Consider the following 25,844-nt stretch of genomic DNA (forward strand, 5'->3'; position numbering starts at 1 on the left):
GAAAAAATGCCTGCTTATCAAAATTGCTCACACTGAATGCAACTAGGCTTGGAAACTGCCATCAGTTGGAGTCAAATTTATTTTGCTCTTTGTCTCCAATAGTTCTGTCTTCACGAGATTGGCTCAAGGCTTAGACTCTATGCTAGAGATTCTCAAACTGATCTGGCCTACCACCCCCCTGTTCAGAAGAAGAAGAAAAATACTTATTGCCACCCGTGGGGGTGGACCGGCTCAATCCGATCAATATAATGCTGTTTGTCAATGTACACTGCGGAGAGGATCATAGTCCAGACTGTAGAGCTGCTCCTTTCAAAGGTCTCTGAGCTCACCCATAGTTGGGGCTGGCCTATCATGAGCTCTGCTGAGCCGTGTGACTCAGGTGACAGATTTGGGTGGTAGCAAACATGCATTCCTTTGTCTACTAGCAACATGGCTGCCTATTTCCATATTTTCCCAGTTCACTGGCAAAAAGCAGACATGGCAAAGGTGCTCCATGAGGCCATCAGCTGCACTGCTACCACTAACATGGCATCAAAACAATTTTTAAAGCTAAACTGCAAGAGGGGGAAGTGACATCCATTGACCCACGGTTTGTGCAATATGTTGTTCTGGCCCTGCTCACAGTACAGGTCGTAAGCATCTTCCAAGCTGAGCAACCTGCCCACAACCAAATTGGATGACACATGAAACACATGGTGGGGGGGTGCACTTCCCATTTATTTTGTTTGTTGTAAAGAAAATGGAACCTATGATCAGGGACAGAAGAATGGCAGGCAGAGAAGCTGCTTACCCCATTCCCTTCCTGCTATTTTCCCACTCAGACTTGGTCTTCTGGGTCCTCATCTCTTCTAACCTCTGGAAAGGAAAGTAGCTGGTGAAAAGCAGGTTTGAGTGGCTAAATGGTGGAAGACAAAGGCTTACCCAGGATCCTTCCCAAACTTTCCTCTGCTGAGTGTAGCAATCTCTTATGGCCATCTATCAACAAGCAAAACAAATAAAAACCCTTGGTTTTCCTACACATATCTGGGGGCTCTCAGCGCACATGCTTCTTTCTCCTATTATTGCACAATCCTTCCCAATAGTTATTACCCAGTTATTTCACCTATTTTGACCCCACCTGTTGCAAGCTTCCTTGTGTGGCTATTTAAATGAAAGAAGGGGAGAAACCCTTCCTTGTAGCTCACATTTAATGTTGCAAATCCTGACCTTACAAAAGGAAAGTCCCACAGGGTCAAAATGCAGCAATGAGAGCAAGTGAAATCTGCCCACACAGAGAGATAAGAAGGGAAGTTGTCCTCAACCTGGTTTGCTCCAGATGCTGTTGGATGGCAGCGCCTCTCAACCTTGTCCGTTAGCTATGCATAAGTCCTCAAAAGCAATTCAGTTCCTTCCTTGTACCTTTAAGTGATGTGTTATTTTCTTCCTCATACAGCTATAAATGAAAGCATTTTGGACCATGCCTCTGGAGTCAGACTGTGTGTATCCTTCAAATTCAGGGCGATCAACACACAACAACCAACCTCAAGGCACACAGGAAGCTCCCAAGTTGCTGAAGTGAAATAGAGCTGGGTCTGGTCAATGCTTGGACGTGATGAGTTAACACATAGAAACCACATGCGTGCCACCCTGGGTTTTGTGAAGGAAGAAAAGTAGGATATGAATTTAAGAAAACAAAAAACCTGGGTATGGAATGGACCACCCCCTTCTGCATGTACTTCAACATGTTAACATCTTCCTCTAAGTCCTTTTATGAGTCCAGCCATCAAACAGAAAGTGGATGATGTCTGGAGATCTCCCCACTGTCTCCCCACACCCTCAAGTTCACCTTGCTCAGCGCTTGTTCTTTTTCCAGCATCAGATGTAGAACTTTTTTTTAAAAAATGTGCCTCTCTTGCTTGTGTGCAGTGCACAACAGCTACAGCTTGGACTCACTACCAGAGCAGCAACAGACACATGATTCCAGAACAGTTCAAATCAAAAGAACTTCCAGCCTCAACAAATCTATGCCAAAGAATACAAGGGCCAGCAGCCTAGGATTAACACACATTTCTCTACTCACTCCAGTGAGAAGGCAGAAGGTGCAATTTGAGCTACAGTATGTCTGGCATTGCTGTCTCAGGGCCATTTACTACAACAAAACAGGGCTCTGGATATGTTGCTCCCATTTAATTCTCTGGGACCCTTGTTACCTGAAGAGTGGAACATAAATTTTCGTGAACGGTTGGGAGAATGAACAGAAAGTATTAATTAGACAACAAGTAAAGAGTTATTTGGAGGTCATTTGGGATGCCGAAGAGTGAGATCATCCCATGAACTATCAAGCTCTGCTACTGTTCTCCTATACACATACAAGAATGTACTTGTCAACTTTCCCTCCATATCTCATTACCATTTGCCTTTCGTTTCCCGCAGGTAAAATAACAAGAAGATGGAGCCTTGTGATAATTAATGACCTGGTCCAGATAAAGAATGTGATTGCTTCTATAGATATGGTGCATATGTATATATGTCTATGATTGTGTACGTTCTTAAGTAAAGCAGAGAGCAGTGGCGGGATCTTGAGAGAATACAGACTTCATTAACCATGAAGATTACCACCTTTCTTCTGATACTTTCTCTAGCAAACTGCTGCTTCTTTTTTGGTAAGACACCTTCACATTGTAGCCCTATGTTAAAGTCCCCATAACCAATGACCACTTTATAAGGGGTAGTGGGATAAATGACATTTTACTGCTGTTTCATTTTTAGGTTTCGTTTCCATCCTGTTGTGATTGACATTTCCATTTGTAAGCTACCTTGATCTTGATTTAAGCATAAGAAAAGAAATATCAAAAGGGGGAGGAGGTTGGGAGGAGCCTATGGTCTAGTAACCACCAGCTTGCATGGGTTTGAATTCACCTAAGTTAGTCATCCGTAATGTTTGCCCCAGAGATTTCGGTGGGTCTACTCTAAGCATAGCTAAGTCTGGATCCAACCCAAGATCTCTCATTGGTAGTGTTTTGAAATGCTTTTTTGACTTGTTTTTCAGGTATTGAAGCTTCAGGAGGGAAGGTCAGTGCACATTTTGTTTAAAAATAGCCTTTAGTGTCTTTGTTTAGCAACCAAGTTGTGTTCACATTCTGCACATTAGAAATAAACTGTTTGGGAATGCATTTTTACATTTCCTTATTTATAAAAGCTATAATAAATGCCCCCCCCAGCAGATGTAAAATGGGTTTAGTATGGGGGACAAGGCCTTTTTAATTTTAGGGGCCTGTTTTTAGTTCTCTTAGTGGAATTTTAAATTGAATGCCATCTTTAAATGATTCCTTATGCTTTCCCGCTGTGTATTGAACCCAGACTATTTTTTGATATAGACAGCTGGGGCACAAGTTATAGAATTTGTAGAAAGAGAAAGGAGTTTTTTCTTGTGTGACTGTAGCTTTGGGTGGGGAAACCTCTGGTCCTCGGCTTAATTTCATGCAAACCCACAAAGATTGAGTGACAGGAGGAGACAGAACACTGCAGTGCTGCAAACTACCCCCACAATAGGTCTGCCCACATGGGTCTCTGCTTACTGTGTACAGAATACTGCTTAAGAGCTGTACAACAGCATTCTTTTTGCATTTCTAAAGGAAACAGCATTTTGGACATCCCATTATACACCCTATATTGTCATCTGGCCACCCAGGGTGCAGATAACCATGCATGCTGTTGTGGTTGATTTGTCCAAAAATGCCAAGGGTTTTCTAATGAGGGTAGAGATTCTCATTATCTGGTTAGCTTCTCTAGAAGGGCTGTTTCCCATATGGCTTGATACCAGTGGTCCGTGTTCACTCCTGACAGGTCCCTCCAGTGTCTAGTAATGATGCTGCTGAGTAGGTGGCTTATGATTTCTCTCCTTCTACAAGGACATCTTATCTGTTCTCCCGCCTCGTTTCACCTGGCAAACAATGGCTGAACTTGCTGAAAGTTAGTATTGTCAAGCTGCATTTGTTTCCACTCTCTGGATTATATGTTTATTTATAGGTTGACTGCAGCAGGTATCCACAGCCACCACATGGTGATTGCCCACAAGAGTACAGGCCTGTGTGTGGCACTGATGGTGTGACCTATGCCCATGTATGCAACTTGTGTGCACAAATCTGGTAAGCCCTTTCCCTCCCCCCATCACAAATATACTTATATCCATAACATACAATTTGCATAATATCCCATCCCTCCCTTTGGCCTTCCCTCAACTTCTATTTCTGATTTATTATCCTCCCCAGTGTACTCTGCTGTTTTTTACAAGGTATCATATTTTCCTTTTGTTACAATATTTGTTCCCTGTGCATAAAATTGTGAATGTTTATTTAAATCCTGCCATCAAGTCAATATTCTTTGTGTCTGCAAATATAATATAAAAGGTTCCCACTCTTTTTCAAAATCACTATTGTCCTTTTCCTGAAGTCTGCCTGTCAGCTTTGCCAACTCCACATAGTTCATCAGTTTTTCTTGCCATTACTCTTTTGTTGGAATTTCTCTGGTCTTCCAATTCTGTGCTATCAGTATTTTCGCCGCCGTCGTAATAAATAATGCCATTTTCTCTTTCGGCAGATCTTGCCCTAAGATACCCAACAGGAAGGCTTCTGACTGCTTAACAAATGTTATTCTGAACATTTTTTTCAATTCATTATATATCATTTCCCAATATATTTTAACGCTTTTACAATCCCACCACATATGGTAAAAAGTCCCTTCAACTTCTTTACACCTCTAATACTCCCTCTGTTCATTTTTGTATATTTACGAATCTGGTAAGTCCAACATGGTAAGAAACTACTTCTAAGACAACTATGAGATACCATGCATTCACTCTACAGCGAACTTTTTCAGCCTTGGGTTATTGTTTATGTTGATGATGGTCTCGCCAATATAATTTTAAATGGTGAAATGCCTTGGAAATAATAGGATCGAAAGCTGGGGGAGAAATATACGGTATATGTGTGTGTTTTTGTTTGTCCAAGAACTACTCTCTTTATGACACTTTAGTGATACACAGCAACTCTTAAGTACATTGTCCCCATCAGGATATTAGAGCCCCAGACTTTTGGTAGTCATTTATATAAATCATTCCTCTGCTATTACAGGGCAACTGGAGTTCAAATTGGCATACGTCACAGAGGAGCATGCAGATCATAAGGTATGTCCAATTCTTAATGTTGATATTTTTAAGCTGAAGTTAACTCAGTATAGCAGAAATTCTCACTGAAAGATTATGACTGCAAAACAACAGCTCCTGCGTTGGCACCACACCTAACCATATGCCTAGTACATAATGAGCTCCTAAGTTGTTAATATTATTGATTTGGGAAGTCATATTTGTGGAAGTCAGAAAATTTGCTATATTATAACGAACAATACAATCCTAGGCATGCTTATGCAGAAATAAGTCCCAATTAGTCCAATGAGACTGCATATTTTGGCAGCTAAGTCTACCGTTATTTGCATGCAGTTAGAAAAATGGCTGAAAGTGTAAACATGCAAAGTTGTTTGGCTTCTTGACATTTTCTGCTGTCCCATAATCCAAATTAAAAGCTAGTTGATTTACTATTTTCTTTTCTTCTAGGTTAAGCTGTAGAAGAGCAGGTGTTAATAAGAATGGACAGTATTCAAAAAACAAGGAGTTCTTTATTACAATACCACTTGGTTCAATTCCGCTTGTCCAAAGACCTTTATTAAACACAATAAAATAAAAGCAGAAGCCTTTCCTCTTTTACCAGCACATCCATACTTACACACCTCTGTGCCAGTTCAAACTCTCAACAGGCCAAATACCTTCTGTAGCCAGTGGTGCAATGGGCCAATGCAATGCATCACCCTTCACCCAGCAAGCATGTTTAGATGTGTGTGCTCCACAATAGGTCCAAACACATGTAAGCTTGATTGACACCCCCCTTTGCTCTCTCCAATGTTTCCAGAGGATACATTCCATGGGTTGTATCCAATGCTAGCCATACTGAGAGTAGACCCAGAGAAAGTAATAGAGACCCTTTAATTTCAATGTTCTACTCTTGAGTAGACATTAGCTAGATACAACTCCATATGTGAATTGCTTTTACACATCACCTTATGCACACACAATCCCCTCCCCCCCATGCAAAAATGAGCTATAGTTGGATTGTTATCTATCATTTGTCAGTTTGCAGAGGCCCAAAGCAAGGGTCAGCCTTTCAGTACAAGGAAGAGAGGACAGTTTTTACCCACTGTCCAATGTAACTGCCTGAAGCAATGAGATACTATCCAGGAAGGATCTAATTAACAGATAAAGACAAGGTCATAGAAAGGTAAACTAGTTCCAGAAACTTCCTAGTTGTACATCTTTCCCCAAGGGGGTGGGGTTGGGGGAGATGCTAATCTTTTTCCTGTTGCTTTGAACTACCTGTTTGAACTAAGACCCATCTGTTCCTCAACAAACAAGCATGACACAGCAGAGGCCAAACAATAATAGAAATAGAAAAGGCAAAGGGACACCAGTCAAAATAACTGTAGAAACCTGAAGTTCACCATTAGCCACTATAATCTATTGACACAGAGTGCTGTCACTCTGCCCCCTTGAACCTCTTACGGCCTTTGCGTAAGAAGTCGGAAAAACAGTTCACTTTTAGACCAACAGTATTAATAAGGACTGCAATGGTGTAGGATTCCTACCTTCTTCTAACTCTATGAAAAAGACAGCGGAATGAATACTGGAGATCTGTCACACACCAAATGGTGATTTCGGCTACAATACTATGCATATTCTTACCTTGGAGAATGGTGCATTGAAATCAATGCGGCTTACCTCGTGAGTAGATATCACTGCGCAGTCAAGGAGAGTAGGAAGAAAGTCTTTTTGAAATGATGTAATTTTATTAAAGACATGTATTGTCACAATTATTCAGTTAATGCAGACTAGACTACCATTTGTTGCTTTATGCAGAGTTGCAAAGCCCAGCCCCAGCAAACCATTAAGCCTTTACCCACCACCATGTTGCAGTGGCCATCAGCTACAGCTCAGACTCACCACCAGAGCAGTACTCTGAACAGAACAGATCAAACCAAAAGAACCACTACCCTGGGCAAACCTTTCCCAAAGCACACATAGGAGTCAGCAGCCCAGGATGAAGATAACATCTACTCACCCCATTGTGGAGGTAGAACCTACAATCTGAGCTGGGAAAGAAAGCTTAAAGTTTTGTGCATGCATGTATGCGCATGTGTAACATCTCCTACATCTGGCATTGCTGTTTCAGGGCCATTTACTACGATTAAACAAATTGGGGAACTATGTAATTCAAGGTGTCTTCAGACAGGGGCATTCTCCAACAGTTGATTGAAGGAGACCTGTAGACAATAATGATTTCCTTACAAAAGAAACTGATCACCGGGAATTGCATATCCCCAAACTACCACCCCCCCTTGACACATCATCTTCCTGGCAAGTGAAAGGCACATAATTTGCAATTAAAGGTGCAATTAAAGGTCACAGAGAGGTGCCACTTGGAAGAGGCCATCTGGGCAGACTGGATAAACACGGCTGTGATCTCTTCAGCCAGCCGGCCAGTCCCCAGCACACTGTGCATCAGCGGCTTCTACGGGGCGACTCAGTGGTCCTTAAAGTTTGCCTGCCTCTTCTCCACGAAGGCGCTCATCCCTTCTTTCCTGTCGTCCGTGGCGAAGGTGGCGTGAAACAGCCTCTTCTCTGCTTTATTGCCCTCGGCCAGAGTCATCTCGAAGGCGGCGTTCACCGCCTCCTTGGCCATGGCCGCCACCAGCTTGGAGTTCCTGGCGATCTTCTCGCCGCAGCCGATGGCTTCGTCCAGCAGCTTGTCCACGGGGCAGACCTTGCTGACCAGGCCGGCTGCCTTGGCCTCTTGCGCCGAGATGCGCTCGCCGGTGAGGACCATCTCCATGGCCAGGGACTTGCCCACGGCCCGGGTCAGCCTCTGCGTGCCGCCGGCGCCGGGGATGGTGCCCAGCAGGATCTCGGGCTGCCCGAACTGCGCCTTCTCGCCGGCGTAGATGATGTCGCACATCATGGCCAGCTCGCAGCCTCCGCCGAGCGCGTAGCCGTTGACCGCGGCGATGACGGGCTTCCTGACCGTGGAGACCCGGTTCCAGTGCGCCAGGAAGTTCCCCGCGTAGCACTCCTGGAAGGTGCGGCCCTGCATCTCCTTGATGTCCGCGCCGGCCGCGAAGGCCTTCTCGCTGCCCGTGATGACCACGGCGCCCACGCCAGGGTCCCGCTCCAGGGCGTCCAGCGCCTCGCTCACCTCGGTCATCAGCCCGTCGCACAGCGCGTTCAGGGCCTGCGGGCGGTTCAGGCGGATCACCGCCACGCTCTGCGCCGAGCCGCGCTTCTCCACCACGATGTACTGGAACTGAGGCGCCGCCGCCGCCGCCAGGAAGCGACGGGAAGGCCGCCGCGCGGCAGCTGCCGAGAGCAGGAAAGGCAGGCGCAGGCGGCGGAGGGCGCAGGCGGCGGCCATGCTGGCAGGGCAAAAGGTAAGGGCAAGAGGAGCTGCAGTCAATGTGCTCCTTCAAAAAGATTTCCGGTCCCCGCGCGGCGGAAACCTGCCATTTGAGTGGCAAGGGTGGTGGAAACGCGCGTGCGAATGGATTTCGGAGGAGGGTTTAGAGAGAAAAAGAAAGGTGGGGAGAGGGAGGGCAGGGTCAGAGGCTCCCTTTCCTTGCACGGCTTTGAAAGCGTCCCTAGAACCCCCTCCAGGGTCATCTAGTCACCGCCCCCCCCCCCGCAATGCGGGAATCTCAGCTAAAGTATCCTTGACACTACAGATGACCATCTAGCCTCTGCTCCAAGGAAGGGAAGTCCACCACCTCGCGAGACAGTCGGTCTCACCGTCTTACCGCCAGAAAGTTCTTCCTAATGTTTATTCGGAATCTCCTTCCTCCCATGCTTGCCCCCCTGGAGCATTTTAATCGAAGCCGGGAGTGACGGTTGCTGAGCCTCCCTTTGCGCACCTCCCTTTGCGCACGAGCCTCCGGAAATGCCCGACGGCTGAACAGGAAGCGGAAGCGCCGCTCAGCGCTGGGAGGAAGTGTCTCCAGCTGGAGCGGCACCTCGGATCAGAACCCCAATAACGGGGGGTGGCCGGGCAGGTGAGAGGCTGCTGCGGTGGGTTGTGTCTGGCGGGTCCCTAAGTCCCTGCGCTGAGGGGAGCGCGGAGAGCCGGGTGGGCAGCGGCTGCCGCTGACACAGCCGCCTCCGAGTCCCGCGGGGACTGTATTGGAGCTGACGGCGACCCCCGACCCCCTTCCCCCCCCTCGCAACTGACTCCGAGGAAGGATGTGCGCGCGTGTCTGTGAGTGTGCGCGTGTTTGGGGCACCTTTAAATTCGCGGCCCAGGCTGGCCTTCCTCTCCTCGGCCTGCGGCTCTGCGGCCCGTCTCTAGCTTCCTTTTACTCGGGAAGAAATGCCATTGTTTTTATGTGGGAGGCTGGCCCTTTTACTCGAGAAGAAATCGGCTGCTTTTGCCGAAAAAAGAGAAGGTATTCGCTTTGTCTCTCTCTTTCCCCAACCTTCACCGTCTTGCTCTTAGGGGATCCTGTTTCATCTCTTTCGTTTCTTACCTGGCGAGAGCTAGTGCGTTGCTCTCGCTGACTCTCCCCAAGCTCCACTCCTTTTTAACGTTTCTTGGAGCAGGGACTGATGTTGCTGGACTTGCTGGGGAATTGTAGTCCTATGTTCACCAGGCAGTCATCACATTCATTATCCCTGTCACACAGAATCTCTGCTATTAATAGGAATGGTGGCCTGGATTTTCAGTTTCCTTTTGAATAATAGAAGTGAAAACTAGTCAGTGAATTCATTGGGCCAGGACTGAAAAGGGAATGGAAAAGCCCCAAAACCTGTGTAAAACATTTCATATTTAAAACCTGACTCAAGACTTTCAGTGCTTATGCTTTTCTAGTTTGCTGCAGCTAGAGAGACACTGCAACCACATAATTTCTGACAGCCAGGTTCTCTGAATCCCACTATGTAAAGATGTGTTCGGTTTCTTTTTCAGATGTCTAATGCCGTGCAATAGCTTTTCTGGCTAACCATATAAAACACTGGTTTAATGAAATGTACATCACAATAAATATGTTAGTTTTATTAAACCACAGAATATTGTTCTTTTAAACTTGTTTTTCAGAAGTTGACTGCTGAAGTAATGGCAATTAGCAAAATATTTATTTGGGGGAGGGGTTATATAAGAAGACCCAGCTGAAGTCTGTTTATTTATTTTATGGAAGTTATACCCTGCTTGTTTGTAGAAAGCCTCAATTTACTAATTGGCTTCTGCTAACTCTGGGGTTTCTTTAGTCCTTATTTCTCACTGAGAGATTTTATATATGAAAGAGATCATTATATATATATTTTCCTAAAATAAATTTATATTTACTATTTATTTTTCTTTGTTCTTTACTAAATTTCATGTTTATGACAGGTCTTGCCTTGAATTTCTGCATGTTAAATACTTATATTCTCTTGTGTCACCATTTTCTCCTGCAGTTTCACTGTATCTGCCTACCAGCCCTGATCCCTTTAATCAGCAAACATCACCATAATGGGGCCTAGGCGGAAAAATGTAAAAGTATGTTCCACAAGCAGGGGAGGACCCATATGTATTAAAACTGCTGATCTGAAGGACTATATGAACCAACTTTCACATGAAGTGCTTTGTCATATTTTCAGGTGGGTTGGAAGATAATGTTCTGTTTTTGATGTTTCATGTAATTCACTGTAGTACCTGAGAACAAAAATCAGATTATCTGTTCAATCCTGAAAGTGAAATATGCCTTTAATTTAGCATTATCAGATTAACCTTCTCCCTGTATAAAGCGGACCAGTTTCTTCAGACTTATTGCTGGTATTTTTTTTGGAAATGCTTATGCTCATGAGCAATTAGAAATAATAATTTGCAAGATATGTTATGATGTACCTGTGATTTGTTGATGTAGACCATATATCTTTTTACATTGATTTAGCATTAAGGAGCTGCTTTATGTTTTGTTGCCAGATGAAATTGGTCTTTGCCTTTATATTGTACCTGCTGTTCAGCTGAAAGGGCTCCCAGAGTCACCATTAAAAAAAGATGACAGTCCCTTCCCTCCTTGTCCCTTTTTTCCTATGGTGTTGTGCCTTTTAGATTATTACACTTCAAGGCAAGGACAGTCTTATTTTTTAATGGAACAGTAAGTGACTGGGAGCCTTTTCAGATGAACATGGGAAGGGAAAAAGCAATCTCTGCCTCTAGTTATTAAAGTTCTTCTAATGAGCATCCTATTGGAATGGCTGGTGCTAGGTGACAATTGAGGGAACCTTTTCTCCACCTAGAGGCTATTTTGAGTGGCGAGGAACCTATTAGGATGGTCCATTCTCAGAAACTGATAGATCCAATGGGTTTCTGGATGGCTCTTGGTGATTTTTGATCCTGAGAGCCCTTTCCTGCTTTGTGGAGCTTCTTTGACTCCCTTATATACTCCAGAGCTTAGGGCAAGCAAACAAGCTGGGAGATGGCGGCTTGAACGTGAGTGGAGGAAAACTCTGGTCAAATGCAATTGAACGATGATGAGGGCTCATCATCGAGCTACCTAGTGACAATGAAGGCTGCCTCCATCATGGAGGGCTTTCTTGATGGTGGTGCCTGCCCTGTAGAACACCCTTCCAACAGATATCAAGCAGATAAGTAACTATACAACCATTAGAAGACATCTGAAGGCAGCCCTGTATAGGGAAGTTTTTTTAAATGTTTAATTTTTTTTTTCTTTTTTTATATATGTTGGAAACTGCCCAGAGTGCCTGGGGCAATCCAGTCAGATGGGCCGGTACTACTTTTTTTTTTAATTTGTCAGGTGGGTCTCAGTTAGACTGACCAAGGAGGAATTTCAAGTCCTAATGTTCAGAATCAAAAGAGCTAGCCCCTTAAATCATGAAAGTTGGATGTAGCAATCACAGATTTGAAAGTTTTGTGAATGAGAGATGCTTGCTATTTGCCTTGCTGTAAGCACAGAGAAATGCTTATAGCTCAGCTGGTTAGAGCGTGGTGCTGATAATGCTAAGGTTGGAGGTTCGACCCCCGTATGGACCAGCTGCACATTCCTGCATTGCAGGGGGTTGGACTAGGTGATCTTCAATGTCCTTTCCAGCTCTGTAATTCTATGATATTTATTTTGACAAACTTAGATATTTTTAGTCTAATAAATAATCCAATTTAATTTTCTGATGAAGTGAATGGTGTTAGCCGCAGTTGTATTATTTCCAGTCAAACTATGTTAAATTGAGTGCCTTGCCTGTTTGATAACCATACATTATTTCTGCTTTAATGCAATAGTACAGTTTTGATACAATTTTAATACTGTTTTAATACAATAGTACTTGCATCCATTGCTGAATTTATTATGTGCTATGAGTGTGTGTGGATGTGTATAGCAGTATCCAGATTGTCATTTGTTTTAACAGCGGAGGGGAAAAAGAAACAAACCATTAGAGAATTAATCCTATCTTTTCTTCTCCCTCTCTCCTTCTGAAGGTATCTTCCGCTGCAGGATATCATGTGCATGGAATGCCTCTCTCGGAAGTTAAAGGAAGCAGTCACCCTATATTTGAGAGTGGTGAAGGTTGTGGATCTCTGCGCAGGCCGCTGGTGGGAATATATGCCCACTGGTGAGTGTTGCTCTTAATCAGGGTAGTGATGCACTGCAGTATATCTTATGCTTTTAAATTATAGCTGTTACAAGCCATTGTTTTTAAAAAGCATTTCATGGAGTCTAAATTTCTGTAGCACTTTTTGCATGCACCATGGCTTTATGGAGTATTTTCTCAGGACCCCTTCCAGTGCTAGCAACTGTTTCTATTCATAGGAGTGCATCCTCAAGCCACTCCTTTGATAAGAATTGGAGCAGCAGAAGGACTTTTACCCATCTTCAGTTCACAAGGAGACATGGCAGAAGTCCCTCTGATGCCTTTTTTTTGTCATTCCCTTTTGTGACTTGCAGGTGCACTCTGATGGACAATATGGCAATATCAGATGTGACCCTTCCTTGTTCTCACTACAACCTTATGCAAGATGATGCTATACCTCCCATTTTACAGCTGGGGAACTGGGGCCAAGAGTGAGTGACTTGCCCAAGACTATCCGTTGAATTTGCTAGACCGAATGATTCCTCTGCCAAAAATTGTTAGATAAAGTTATGGAATTAAAAACTTCTGAAAACCCTACATGTGCATGCACCAAAGTTTGCCTTTGTGGCTGTTCTTATTCCCACGCCCCATGGTATTACTCAGTGCCTATCTAGAGCAGGCATAGGCAAACTCCGGCTCTCCAGATGTTTGGGACTACAACTAGAACAAATGTTTTTTTCAAATGTTTGTGCACCAAGATTTCTAGAACTGAGAGATTAAAAGTGGAGGCCTTCCTCTTTCCTTTGTATAGGTTTCATTTTAAAGGAAATCATAATAGCAGTATAAATAGCAGCCACCAATAAATAGCAGCCACCAATAAAACATGCCAAAAATATAAAAACACAGTATCAAGGGGAGGGGGGAGGTGTAGATTTAGAGCAATATATGTCACATTGTATTCTCCACTGAGGAGGTCAGTAATGGCAGATAATCTTCTCTTAAATATCTTGTATATTATTACCAATCTTCTGCCTTATGTACCTGTGTGTTTTGGTGTGTTTTTAGTTGAGAACTTGGTTCAAGAAGGGCAACAGTGAGACACAGGAGGCTCAGCCATGTCCCTTGTGAACTTTGTGTATAGCCTAAAATATGCACTGAGCCCTCTTTAAGACAGTGCTTTCTGTTGGACAAATCAGTGAAGGGTTTCTTGAAAACAGAAAATTTGAAACCAGTGACTTAGACAATGGAAAATACAAAAGAAGACATGTTTTCTGCATGTCAAAATACTGTGTAGTTGCCATGATATCTCTCAAAAGCCATTCCTTACATGATTTCTATAATTAATAGACCCTTCATTTCCTGTTCTAAACCTGCTGATGGTGAAATAGCTTACACCCAACTGATTGTAAAGTACAACCAGTAATTAAAATGCCTAATAGTTGCTGTTTTCTAGATGTACATAGAAACAAGAGGAAGATCCTCTTGAGCCAGGAAGGTTGGGGACAGTTATAATAGTCCAAAGCAAGAAAATATGGTACCCATCTTTAAAAGGGGAAATGAGAATGGCTGAAAGAATGAAGGGACAGGTGGCCTTGGTTTGTTAGCAAGAAAAATGAGTCAAACAGTGTATTATGAGTACATGAGCAGTAACATAATGTGCTCAATTACAAAATGGGGAGGTGGGGAAGCCAACATTTATTTGTGCCAAAAGGACTGTAAAAAAAAAAGTTGACATAACTTAGTCAAAGCATTTTAGTCCCCTCTTATTCTGCAAATTAAGCATCTTCATCTTAAATCCACAATGGGGGAAATGCATAACTTTAGCTCGATCATGTCCAAATTAGATTCCACCTTTTTGAGTACTCTTATTTCTGTCAAAACTTGACTAATCAACCATACTCCCTTCTTGTATGTACGCAAATTTTTGTTGTTGTCTAAGCAGTGGAGTACTTTTGTAGTTCTCTAGCCTTGCATTTGAGGTCTAGAATTTGAGTTCTAGAATAACAAAATTAAGTATATGGTTCCTCTTTTTTGCGTTTGTCCAAAGCATGGGTGGTGATGCTTGCGGGGTAAAATAAAACAAAGAAAGCAACACAAATCCTTGCTCTGTCATTATATGTGGATTGTAAACTGCACCATCCGTCTTCCTTGCACATCTATACTTCTCTTCTTCCTCAGAGATAAAATATGTGTCATCTTCTCAGGATTCACAGATTCCAGCTTCCTGACATTGCTGAAGAAAATGCCAGATATTGAGCAGCTATATGGGCTTCACCCCAGGCACCTGGACAGGCGCAGAGTTCGTGGTTATGAAGCTTTCAGCATTCCAGGAGTTCTAGAAGCCCTGCAAGCTTGCCCAAATCTACTAGTAGGTGTTGTATATTCAAAATATAAACATACATATTCATATGGCAGTTGCGATCCTTGATCATACTTGTGGGGCGTGAGGGGGTGGATATGGTTATACAAAACAGCAGATGGTGCTGTATCTTATGGATTTTGTTCAGTTCCATTCACTTATAGCTGTTTATCATATTATTAGCTAGAGCAACTGAATTTTAGATTCAGCTATTACTCAGCTGTGCTTTTAATTAAATCTTGAATTCTCTCCTTAAAATCCAACTGTTGCAAACAGATGGGCCAGAAATTATGTGACTGGAAAATAGTGTACAAATAGCTATTCACATGTCTGTGAATCTACAGCATTTAATCACTTATTTTTGTTTGCACGATATGTGGATTATATGCAGAATGAAGGGTGGGCTGGGAAGGTCCAAAAACTGATTACAGGTGACAGAGCAAACTGGTAGCTTCAGAATTGTCATGTTAAAAAGGTTTACCTTTCATCTATGAGACCTATGCATATTCTACTGCATTAAAAAAAAATCAGATTTTCTTGCCTTCTGCAGCAGTTACTGATTTTGACATTGGAAATCAAGGTTGTTTTCCATTGTGTAATTCCACCTATATAAAACTTTTGAAGTCTTTTCTTTGAGGGATTTATCTGAACTTCAATACTTAGGCTTAAAAAAAAGTTGAAGTATTCCTTCTAACCTTTTGTGAAGTTTCAAAATACTTATGGAAATATTTATGGAAAGGTTGGTGTATCAATCACTAGCAAGTAAAAGTAAACTTTAGAATTTTAGATCTATTGCAGTGTAAGCTAGGCATGAGTTATTACAACATCATAACTAAGAAATGCATGTGTCAATTGAGTTCGTTTTCCCCCCTGCTGCTTACATGAATTGAAAGAGCTCAAATGTTGAAGATTATTCTTACTACTAATTGTTTCTTGAGAGAGAGAATGTGTGTGCGAGAGCGCTTATGCTAATGATTGAGATTTCCCATCATTCTATACTGGGTTTTTTGTTTTTTGCTTTAGGGAGTTGAAACTTCCCACTTGGAACTGGTAGAAGCCATTTGGACATACATGCCACAAGTTCACATCCTTGGAAAGTTTCGAAATCGCAATGGTGCCTTCCCAATTCCAGCTGAAAATAAACTAAAAATACCAATAGGAGCTAAAATTCAGACTTTGCACTTAGTAGGTAAGCATTGTAGTGAAATATTTCCAGTGGATACATCATGAATGAAAAGCTGTGAAATCAGAAAGCGCACTTATTTCACTTCATTGTGCTGAATTCTCAGCTTGAACACTGTTTCATTTGCAGACTAAAGTACTAGTCTGCAAGTATTGCTTGCACACGCCCCTACAAAAATTAAACCTTTAAGTGTTTGTCCTTGAAGTGTCTGTTTTTTGGACCTGACGTACTGCTTTGTTTCCTGTATTTTAGGAGTTAATGTACCTGACATTCCTTGCATCCCAATGCTGAGGCACCTGTACCTGAAGTGGGTGAGGCTCACCAAACCACAGCCTTTTAAAGATTTCCTTTGCATCAGTTTACGCACTTTTGTCATGAGAAATTGTGCAGGTAAAAGAGCATAAGGTCCCTTTCTCGAATTTATATTGGGAGGGGAGGGTATGCTTCTCATTTACTAAAAGTGAATGTGGATCTGTGTTCAAAGTAAGTTTGAATAAGGAAATAGCAAATAACTTGCTTAACAACCAAATGATTATTTAGTCAGTTTAACGTTGTGAGAATTGAACTACGTCTTTGCTGGCAATTTTATCCAGTATGTTTTCCAGGTGTGTTGTTGCTTTCAACATGGAACTTCCTATAGTACTCCTGTAGCAATACAGAACTATAGCTCTGTAAATCTGTTCATATGGGCATTTTCTGCATTCTCTTTTCAGTACTAGTAAGCAAACCATTTCCCCACTTGAGTACAATGTTTGAAAAGTCATCTATGAGCATTATAATGATGTTGCTGCTGTACATAAAAATGTCTACCTAGCCATTCACCAGTGAATGCTGACTGCTGGAATATTTCTGTCTTTTGTAGGACCCACAAACTCGTTGAAGTATGTCCCCTTGGTCACAGGATTGGCTTCTGCCCGAAATCTGGAACATCTAGAATTAGTTCGAGTTCCCTTCCTCGGGGGTCTTATTCAGCATGTTGTAGAAGACAGCTGGAGATCTGGTATGCAGTCTCTTACTTGGAATACAAAATTTATTCTTTGAAACCAACTACTGACAGTATTTACTTTTCTAAGACTTTGTGGTGGTGTTGTGTGAAAGCAAGTGAAGGTAATAGGTAAATTTAGATCTTTCTCTTTAAAGTTTAAACCAATAATTGGATTTCATGACGTTGGATACTTTGCCTTAGATTACATGGGAGACTAAGAACTTGTTCACTCACGGTCCCAGCATGTACATTCACCATGCTGTAGGTGATGCTAGCCTTAGCTTGTGCACAAACACACCATTTTCTGTGAACTAAAGCCTCCATTGATATTCAGCTAGATTCTTCTCAGGCAATCCATCCATTGTGAAAAGAAGCATTGTGGGTGTCAAATGTCTGCTGTGTTTGAAAGTACTGTAACAGGGCTTTATTGTTGAGATATTTAGCATGCTAGAAAAGGCAGTGGGGAAGTCTTTCTTCACACCACTGAATGGCCTATGGAGGTTGCAGACAACACACTTGCTGCCATTTAATTAATTGCTGTTGGGAGAAAAAAAATATACTTGCCAACATTTGAGAATTGGTGTCCTTTTTTTATTCCGTGTATACAGCTCAGAAATAAATATACTAACAGCTGCTTCCCAATCTGTGCATCCATGATGAAAAGAGACACTTCATTCAATTCAGATATTGCAGAGCACACAGGGGTTTTTATTGATACTGACTTGTATCTAGCTAAGTCATACTCAGTGTAACCCCACTGAAATCAATGGATTTAAGTTATTCAGGTCCAGCTATTTCAGCTGGCCTATTGTGAATGTGTTGTAATTGGGTACAAGCATTGAGATTGATGTATACTCAATAAATGGTAATGTGCTGAAGCAAATTTAAGTTTGTTTCTTTAGTCAGGCTCCTTTATAGACAAGGATTGGTGGAGCTTATATTGAGATGAGATACAGAGTTTTGCTGTAGAGTTTTGCTTTTGTTTCTCCAACACACTTGTGTACATAATTATTCCAGGGAGGCTTAGTATTGATACTCAAATATTGAACCCCTCTTATCTATCAACAGGGGGCTTTAGAAATTTGCACACTATAGTTCTGGGAGCTTGCAAGAATGCTCTGGAAGTGGACCTTGGCTACCTCATCATAACTGCTGCACGAAGGTACTTGAATCATTTCAGCAGAGTTTCTCATTTTAATTTTATTTGCCAGTGAGTCACCATTATGTTTATACATGAAAGTCATATTAATAGACCTTTGCATACTGTTGTTAGTGAATTCTGTGCACTGGTTTTAATTCTGCAATACCTTATTTTTCATCATAGCGTATTTTTTAAAATCCTCACAATATTGCACTGGCTTCCCATTTGTTGATGAGCCAAATTAAAGGTGCTAATAATGACTCATAAAGCCATAAGCAATTTGGGATCTAAATATTTGAAGGTGTGTCTCCTTCCCCATCAACTCGCCTGTGTGCTTGGATCAGCTAAGGAGGCTGTTTTGGTTGCTCTGCAGCTAATGGAAATCTGTTGTGCAACAACCAAGGGAAGGGCCTTCTCTGCCATGATGCCTTCAGTATGGAACGCCCTCCTCTTAGACCTGTGACTGACAACTGGCCCTTATGAGTTTTCAGTGCTAGCTATGGACCCATTCATTTGATCAGGATTTTATTAAGATATTAATTTTTGTCAGGGATGTGGTATTGGTGTTGCTTTTGCTGCTATTTTATCTGCTCCTTGGTTTTTTAAAATTTATTGATAATTGTGGTTTTAAGCCTATTTCGGGTATACAGCCTGAGATTGCTCTCACAGTGATGGGCATATTCTTCTTGCAAGTTACAAACAATAGAAGTATTGTCTCCTGTGTGAATGTGCATATTCTGTGCCAGGAAATATTTGTTAGTCTACGCTTTTCTCATTTTGTTTCATCTCTTTCCAGGTTGCACGAAGTACGAATCCAGCCTTCCCTAACCAAAGATGGAGTATTCTCTGCACTAAAGATGGCAGAATTGGAGTTTCCACAATTTGAAACACTACATCTTGGATACGTTGATGAGTTTTTGCTGCAGTGTATGAAATCCTTCAATTTTCCTTTGGGTTATCTATCAGATGTTAGGGTAGATCTGGATGTTATCTGCCTAGATCGGGGATGAGCTAACCTTTCACCTTCCAGATGTGAGTTGTAGTCCAACAGCATCATATCTGATTATTGGCCATGCTGACTAGGACAGATGGGAGGCCAATAAATCTGGAGGGCCGCAGGTTCCCATCCCTGGTCTATATGCTTCTAATCTTAGAAAGGCCAGCGGCTGTATAATGCATCCTTGTGTAATGCATGAGCATCCTCTAGTTCCCTGCTGATTCTTTTCCATAATGACACCTGCAGATGTCTTACACAGGGAACCTTGACTAAAATAGCTTGTGCAAATATGGACATGTGGGCACTGGATTTTGTGGTGTCATCTGTTGGTGGTATGGAAACAATCTGCATTCTTCAGAATCCCCATGTGGTGTGGAGTCAGTAGTGCATGAAAACGCTACGATAGTGACGTGCACTATTTCGAGTCCAAATTGGAAGGCAGCTCTTTTTCCAGCCAGCAATTGCTATCCCTTCCTCCTTTTCTTTCTGCCTATTGCATATGAACTGTGCCTCTTCCCAGAAGAGAAGTGAATAAGTGTGCAAGTGCAGAGGAAATAATCACAGCATGTGTTGGCATTTCCCCAGCCATAGAAATACAGGGGAGGATTGTGGCTCCTGCCTCAGGGCTGCTGCTCTTTCTGATTTTCCAAGAGACAGGGACAAACATTTTGACCAGTGCTAGTCTAGGACTGGCACAAGCAAGACTTCAGAAGCAGGAAGGGACGTGTATTTGCCACTTGTCTGCTCACTTGACATTCATTCCAGGCAAGCAGCAAATGTAAATATCCTAAGTCTCTGGAGATGTTTTATATTGATAGATGTGATGGGAGGTTGGTTGGAATGTCATTATTACTTCATACCTGCTCCCTTGCATACCAGCCCTGTGATCTGTACCCATTATATCCCTTATGGGGGGGGGGCACAACTAGACATGCTGATTCCTTGTAAAGCAAGGGGCAGGGAGAATGCATTGGCAGTTCTGATGGATAAGGTTTTTAGTTTAAAACACATGAAAGGCAATATAAAGACTGTATCTTCTATAGACCAATGACGGGTGAATTTGCAACCTTTTGAAGCACTTTGATTTTTAAAGGCTTCACTTTACCTGCTTTACTGTTTCCATTGTTTGGGTCCAGCAGATAAACTCAAGCGCTCATTACTATAACTGTAGGCTGTGCCCAGACTAAATTACTGTAGAGAATTTTATGGACAGAACAAGTTGCTATTTTTTTCTGTTCTCTTCCCCCTGACCCCAGGCAAAATGATTAATGCGGACCTCGTGAAATATGGCTTGGCTGACGTAGTTGAAAATCCAGGCATCATCACAGACATTGGAATGAAAGCGGTGAATGAAGTGTTCTCTTCCATTAAATACCTTGTTATATACAACTGTCCTCATCTGCACAATCCAAGCAGTTGGATCACAGGTACTATGTGCACAAGAACACATCTGGTTAAGGGGTTAAAGCACTTTAGCAAACGAAATGCAGCCCCTACTTAATTAAATTGACCACTGTTAGTGATTACTGTACTTCTCTGATAGACACCTTTAAGTTCCAGTATAACTTCAGAGTTTAAGCAGGTGGCAACCAGAGATGGGGCTTTAACTGTGTTACCCTAATTGTGCACACCCTTTCCTGAGATGTTTTGTTTGACACCATCTCTCTTGGCTTTTGATGAAAATTCAGAGTGGTTTTATATTTTTTTTGAGCTTTTGGTAAGCAAATTTGAATATTCTTTCAGAGATTTGCTGCCGCTTTTTTTTAAAAAAAACCTTTATTGAAGTTCCCTGATATCATACACAATGTTAAATTCACACGTACAAGTACAAAGAAAGAAAAATAATCTTAAATAAATTTAATGTGAAAGATTATTTTAGACTTAAACGTTCTCTTTCCTCATAAATTCTAACTAAACTAAAATAGAATATAATAACATAGAATAACATAAAATAAACTAAAGTAAACTTCCCATCATTTCACGATGTAATTAACATTTATAATAGTGAATGTACTTATGATTATTACCTTACTCTTAATATATTTTCTAATACTTTCTTACAACATATTGTACCTTTTTTCCTTATTTCACAATGTTTTATATTCACAAGGGTCATTCAAACTATGCCATAGATAGTATATCACTGTTATTTTTTTGTAGATATCTCTTGAACATATCCCATTCTTCCGCTTTTAATTGGCTGCATACTAGATGTCTTGATCTTGTTTTGATGATGATGATGATTTGATAAATTGTATTGGGGTGTGTTGAGGTAAAAAGGTAGAGTGCCACCATTATAAAGAAATCTGTACTTCCTGGGTATTTTAATACGTTCACATGCTATGGGGGTTCTCCATCTACTCCACCTACAAGCCACCAGGAATTGTGTAGCCTGAAACTTTTGTGATCCCTAGAAGTAATCAATAGAAGGGGGAATGCCACTTTGCTATTGACTAAAATTTCAAGTTTAGCCAGCAGATTTTAATGGGTGGGATCCATTAAAGTTTATTTTGTTCATAGAATGAAAGTTGGGCTCATAAAGGGGACCTTTCATGAACAGAAGCTCCTACCAGAATGATTCCTTCCATTAAAACCTACTGATTAAATGAAATCTTGGACAGTCAACAAAATTATTTCCTTTCCCTATTTTATTTCCCTTGTAAGAGCTAATTGACTGTGTGCTACACAACTCCATTCTCTAAGAAATTGAGTTCAGCTATACCAAAATTAAGAGAATACATTTTCAATTAGGAAGCTAAATTCTTTTGGGCCATAGTGACAGTTTCTGTTCTGTCTTAGCAACTAACTGCAAAAGGCTAGATTTTATTAGTCACTTGTTTTTTGGCATTCTGAGTAGGCAAAGGACCTCAATTAAGAGTGGATGCATCAGAATAACCAGGAAGTATACCTTTTTTAGAATGGTGACGATTCTAAATTGAAACTTAGAACTTTAAGTGGGGAATAGTTAAGCAGATTTTAGGTAAGAAATCTGTTAATTAAGTTCATTTATTTCGCTCACTCTCCCCACCCTGCAATAGATCATTCAAGATGGACTCGGCTGTTTGATCTCACCTTGGTGAGATGCCATGCAATAAAACTAGACTCATTTAGTCAGTTTATTGAGTTACTGCCAAGCCTGGAGTTTATCTCTCTGGACCAGATGTTCCGGGAACCTCCCAAGGTAAGGTGTTTGGGTTTTTTAAAGTGTATTTTGCTGTGTGCTTCAAATGTCTTTAGGGTATGTGAAATATACTAGACTTTTGGTATGTATTTTTTAAACTTCTAATTAAAAAGTACTTCAGGTAACTGTTTTTAAATGTTCAAACCATGGTTCAGTGACCATATTAGGAAAGCAGTAACATGAAAATGAAAATAAGTTCAGTACTGTAAATTATAGTAGTATAATTACTACTATAATTACTATTTACACTGTAATTAGTGTAAATACTGCAAATTATAAGCAAGAAGCTTGTTACAAGAATGTCTGAATTACGTCTACATCACTGCAATGATCTCATTTTGCTGGAATTCTTGCAGATCTTTATATTTCGCATTCCCCGTTTCTTTTCATTTGGTTTAATTTCATGCTTAAGAAAATTAGATTTGTTATGTCATGGAATCTCTTACTTTGCCCAAGATTGAACAATACAGGAAGACTATCAAAAACCAGAGAGCCATGACTAGTTTGCATATTTCACTACATATATTCTGTAGCAATGTATCACACTTCTGTGAATCTGTCTGCCTTGATGGAGAGGGATTATGTAAAAGCTGAGACAGGCTGAAATAATAGCATATGTTTGGGAAGCCTACAGCCTCTCACCCAGGAAAGAGCACCCCCCCCCCACACACACCTGTCCCTTCCTCCCTAGGGACTGCATATGGTACAGCACTGCTGTCTTCTACTTTAGAAAGACAGCTGTACCTCTGTATCATCAGAAGCTGCTATTCCAGTTCCTATCCTTATCTCAGGCTTGCTTGCTTAGCAACCAGTTTGCACCAGACTAGGGAAAGATGCAGATACTTCTCTGCTTGACATGGTGAGAAATCAAGGGTTAAAAATAAATGTGAGAACCTGCACAAGCGGCGCTGACACAAAACCCCACACATACATGAAGTAAAATAGAAACATTGCCACCCGATCCCACCCCCACCCCCACTCACCACTCCCCCTCTACCTCTTTCCCCCCTTTCTTCCTAATGTAACACTAAAGTCTCAGCAAATGAAACTGATTTATAGAAAATGTAACTTGAAAAAAGAGATATTGCACATACTTTTGTAAACCAAGAAATCTTTAATAAAAATACATATAAAAAAGCAAACATAAAATAAATGTGAGCAGTGACGAGTGCGGCTTTTGTCTTGAAACGTAAATGAAGAAATATAAATGAGCAACAGCAAAGGATTTGGGGAAGTAGAGTGAGAGATGAAGTCCCCAAAGGACAGGGAAGGAGAGGAAGCAGAAGGCAAGGCAAAGCCAACCACAGAGGAAAGTTATAGCCATCATGAAATTTTATTCACTTGCTGTGCAGTCATGTGCATGTTTACTCAGAAGTAAATCCCACTACATTAATGTTGTTTAGTGTTCAGTAAGTAGGGTTGCATCCTTAGCTACAAACCAACTTCATATCCCCTCTTACATTTTCCCACAATTATGTATTCGCCTCCATAAATAGAATAAATTTACACAATAGATTTCTGCAAAAGCATGTTGTACTTCCTTGTCTTAATAGTGTGATGACTCACAACACCTTCCTAATGTTACCTGTAGTGTTCTGTCTCTTCATATTGAACCAACTGGTAACCAGAAAAGTAGCGTTGTATAGCTCACACTATCATGATTGACTTGTACATCACAACCTTATTGGTTTGGCTCATGGGAAGTGTTCACTTGTCTCAGGGCAGGAGGTTTGAAATGGCCATGCAGAGGTTAAGAGCAGTTGGCAATGTGGAATTGCTTGCTTCAAATCTCTTTGTTTAAGAAGCAGTACACTGTGGTCTATGTATCATGGAAGATATCGCCGATTTCAAACTGTGTTTTGTTTTGGAGCCTCTTGCCAGTTGCTGTCAACAATTTTTACTGCATTTCAGGGTTGTGCTCGTGTAGGTCTTAGTGCAGGCACTGGGATTGGTGTTTCCTCTGCTTTGGTCAGCAATCAGAACTCCAACAATGAAAACGACAACAATAATAATCACCAGAACAATAATGCCAATATACACCATAACAACCACCAGCAACCAAATGACCAGAACGAGGAGAACGAGCTGCGACAGGAGGAGCAGGTGGAAGAACAGCAGATTGCAGCAGAAGGTAATTCAGGAAACAGTTTTATTTGTTTTTAGTACTGGACCAGTAAATTGGTCGGCATCCATCTGTCTTGGGAGGGCGCCTTTGGGGGTGAAGTCAAACCACTGGAGAGTTACAGCGCCTGCTGTGGCTGCAGAGACCAATATGGGAGTCATGTTTTCTTTCAGATGAAGGCATCTGCTTGTGCTGATGCAGTTGTACCATGGCGTTTCTTCTTTCTGCACTGCTCCCAGCAGTCATTTCCCCTCTGGTCACTGCTGTGGATACCTGACCTGACTGATTGTCTCCAGGCGCTGCGGACTATTATTGCTTATTGACCAATAAAGCACACATTAAAATCTCCAATTGATATTAAAGCTATTAATGTCCACAATTATATTTCCTAAGCGTCTGAGCAATGCTTAACACTTACATAAAATGCTATAAAGCTGCTCATTTTGATTTGGCATTAATAACACTTTTCTCATTTCTCATCAATATATAATGTTGCCACAGCAGGAGGACTTAAAACCAGTTAATGGTATTTTCTTCCTATTTAACAGCTCTAAAGTGACTTAATGCTCCTGGCATAACAACCACCATAAATATTATACAGTTAAATTAGTAGTTTCGGTTTTCATTCACTTTCTTCTTTTGGCATGAAGGCCCCCATTTTCTGTCTGAGAATGATTAAAGGGCAGAATCCTCATCAAAAGCTACAATATAGAAATGGATCTAAATGCCTTTCAGATTAGTGGAGATCTGCCTTGTTAAGTTTCCCGGGCAAAGACAGATGCTCCTCCATAGTTGCAGTGCTTTGGAGCCTTCTAAGATTGTCATGCAGTTATGTGTGACCAGCTTCTGCCTCCTTAATAAAGAGTGGTGTCTTCATCCTCCTTATCTCAGTCATTCTTATCTCTCTTTGCAGCACTGAATGAAATGGAGGAGGTAGCACAGGAAGATGGAGTGGCTATGGCAGAGAGCCACAGTGAAGCCTCTGCAACTAATCAGGCACTTCTTCCCATGGAAGTTGATGAAGAACAAGCAGGTAACTTGCCAGGATCTCTCCCATCCATTTGCAGGCTTCATTGACTTACAACAAAAAAAATGTTTGTTTGTTTGTTGCTTAGAGATATCAATAGCATTTATTTTAGAATTGATAATGCAGACTATTTAAGAACTGTGAAGTCAGTGAACTTGAGTAATTCATAGCCTAAAATTAACCACAGTATTTAGCATTTATAGTCATTTCTCGGATGC

The 25,844-nt window shown here is 41.5% G+C and overlaps 2 protein-coding genes across 5 annotated transcripts in view; one reads left to right on the forward strand and one right to left on the reverse strand.

The window, feature by feature from the left end:
- Positions 1-6,853: 6,853 nt before the first annotated feature.
- Positions 6,854-8,492, reverse strand: ECHS1 (enoyl-CoA hydratase, short chain 1; the record flags this gene model as incomplete). Its single annotated transcript, XM_083719743.1, has 1 exon — positions 6,854-8,492. The coding sequence occupies one exon, from the start codon at positions 8,490-8,492 to the stop codon at positions 7,608-7,610; it is 885 nt and encodes a 294-aa protein (XP_083575869.1). The 3' UTR covers positions 6,854-7,607.
- Positions 8,493-8,999: 507 nt separating this feature from the next.
- FBXO38 (F-box protein 38) overlaps positions 9,000-25,844 on the forward strand; it is a 35,225-nt gene continuing 18,380 nt past the window's right edge. Inside the window, exons 1-14 of one of the 4 annotated variants that reach the window (XM_083718814.1) lie at positions 9,032-9,123; positions 10,520-10,702; positions 12,540-12,673; positions 13,006-13,122; positions 14,836-14,999; positions 16,014-16,179; positions 16,426-16,563; positions 17,036-17,173; positions 18,227-18,320; positions 19,096-19,226; positions 20,553-20,723; positions 22,335-22,477; positions 24,389-24,608; positions 25,513-25,632. In XM_083718814.1, coding sequence (XP_083574940.1) covers positions 13,077-13,122; positions 14,836-14,999; positions 16,014-16,179; positions 16,426-16,563; positions 17,036-17,173; positions 18,227-18,320; positions 19,096-19,226; positions 20,553-20,723; positions 22,335-22,477; positions 24,389-24,608; positions 25,513-25,632 — 1,531 coding nt within the window. In that variant the 5' untranslated portion in view covers positions 9,032-9,123; positions 10,520-10,702; positions 12,540-12,673; positions 13,006-13,076. Of the gene's footprint in view, positions 9,514-10,519; positions 10,703-12,539; positions 12,674-13,005; positions 13,123-14,835; positions 15,000-16,013; positions 16,180-16,425; positions 16,564-17,035; positions 17,174-18,226; positions 18,321-19,095; positions 19,227-20,552; positions 20,724-22,334; positions 22,478-24,388; positions 24,609-25,512; positions 25,633-25,844 lie in introns of all 4 variants that reach the window. The other 3 variants (XM_083718815.1, XM_083718812.1, XM_083718813.1) reach the window with 3 other exon arrangements.

This window comes from Podarcis gaigeae, assembly GCF_964106915.1.
Source record: "Podarcis gaigeae genome assembly, chromosome: 2".
Classification (NCBI taxonomy): Eukaryota; Metazoa; Chordata; class Lepidosauria; order Squamata; family Lacertidae; genus Podarcis; species Podarcis gaigeae.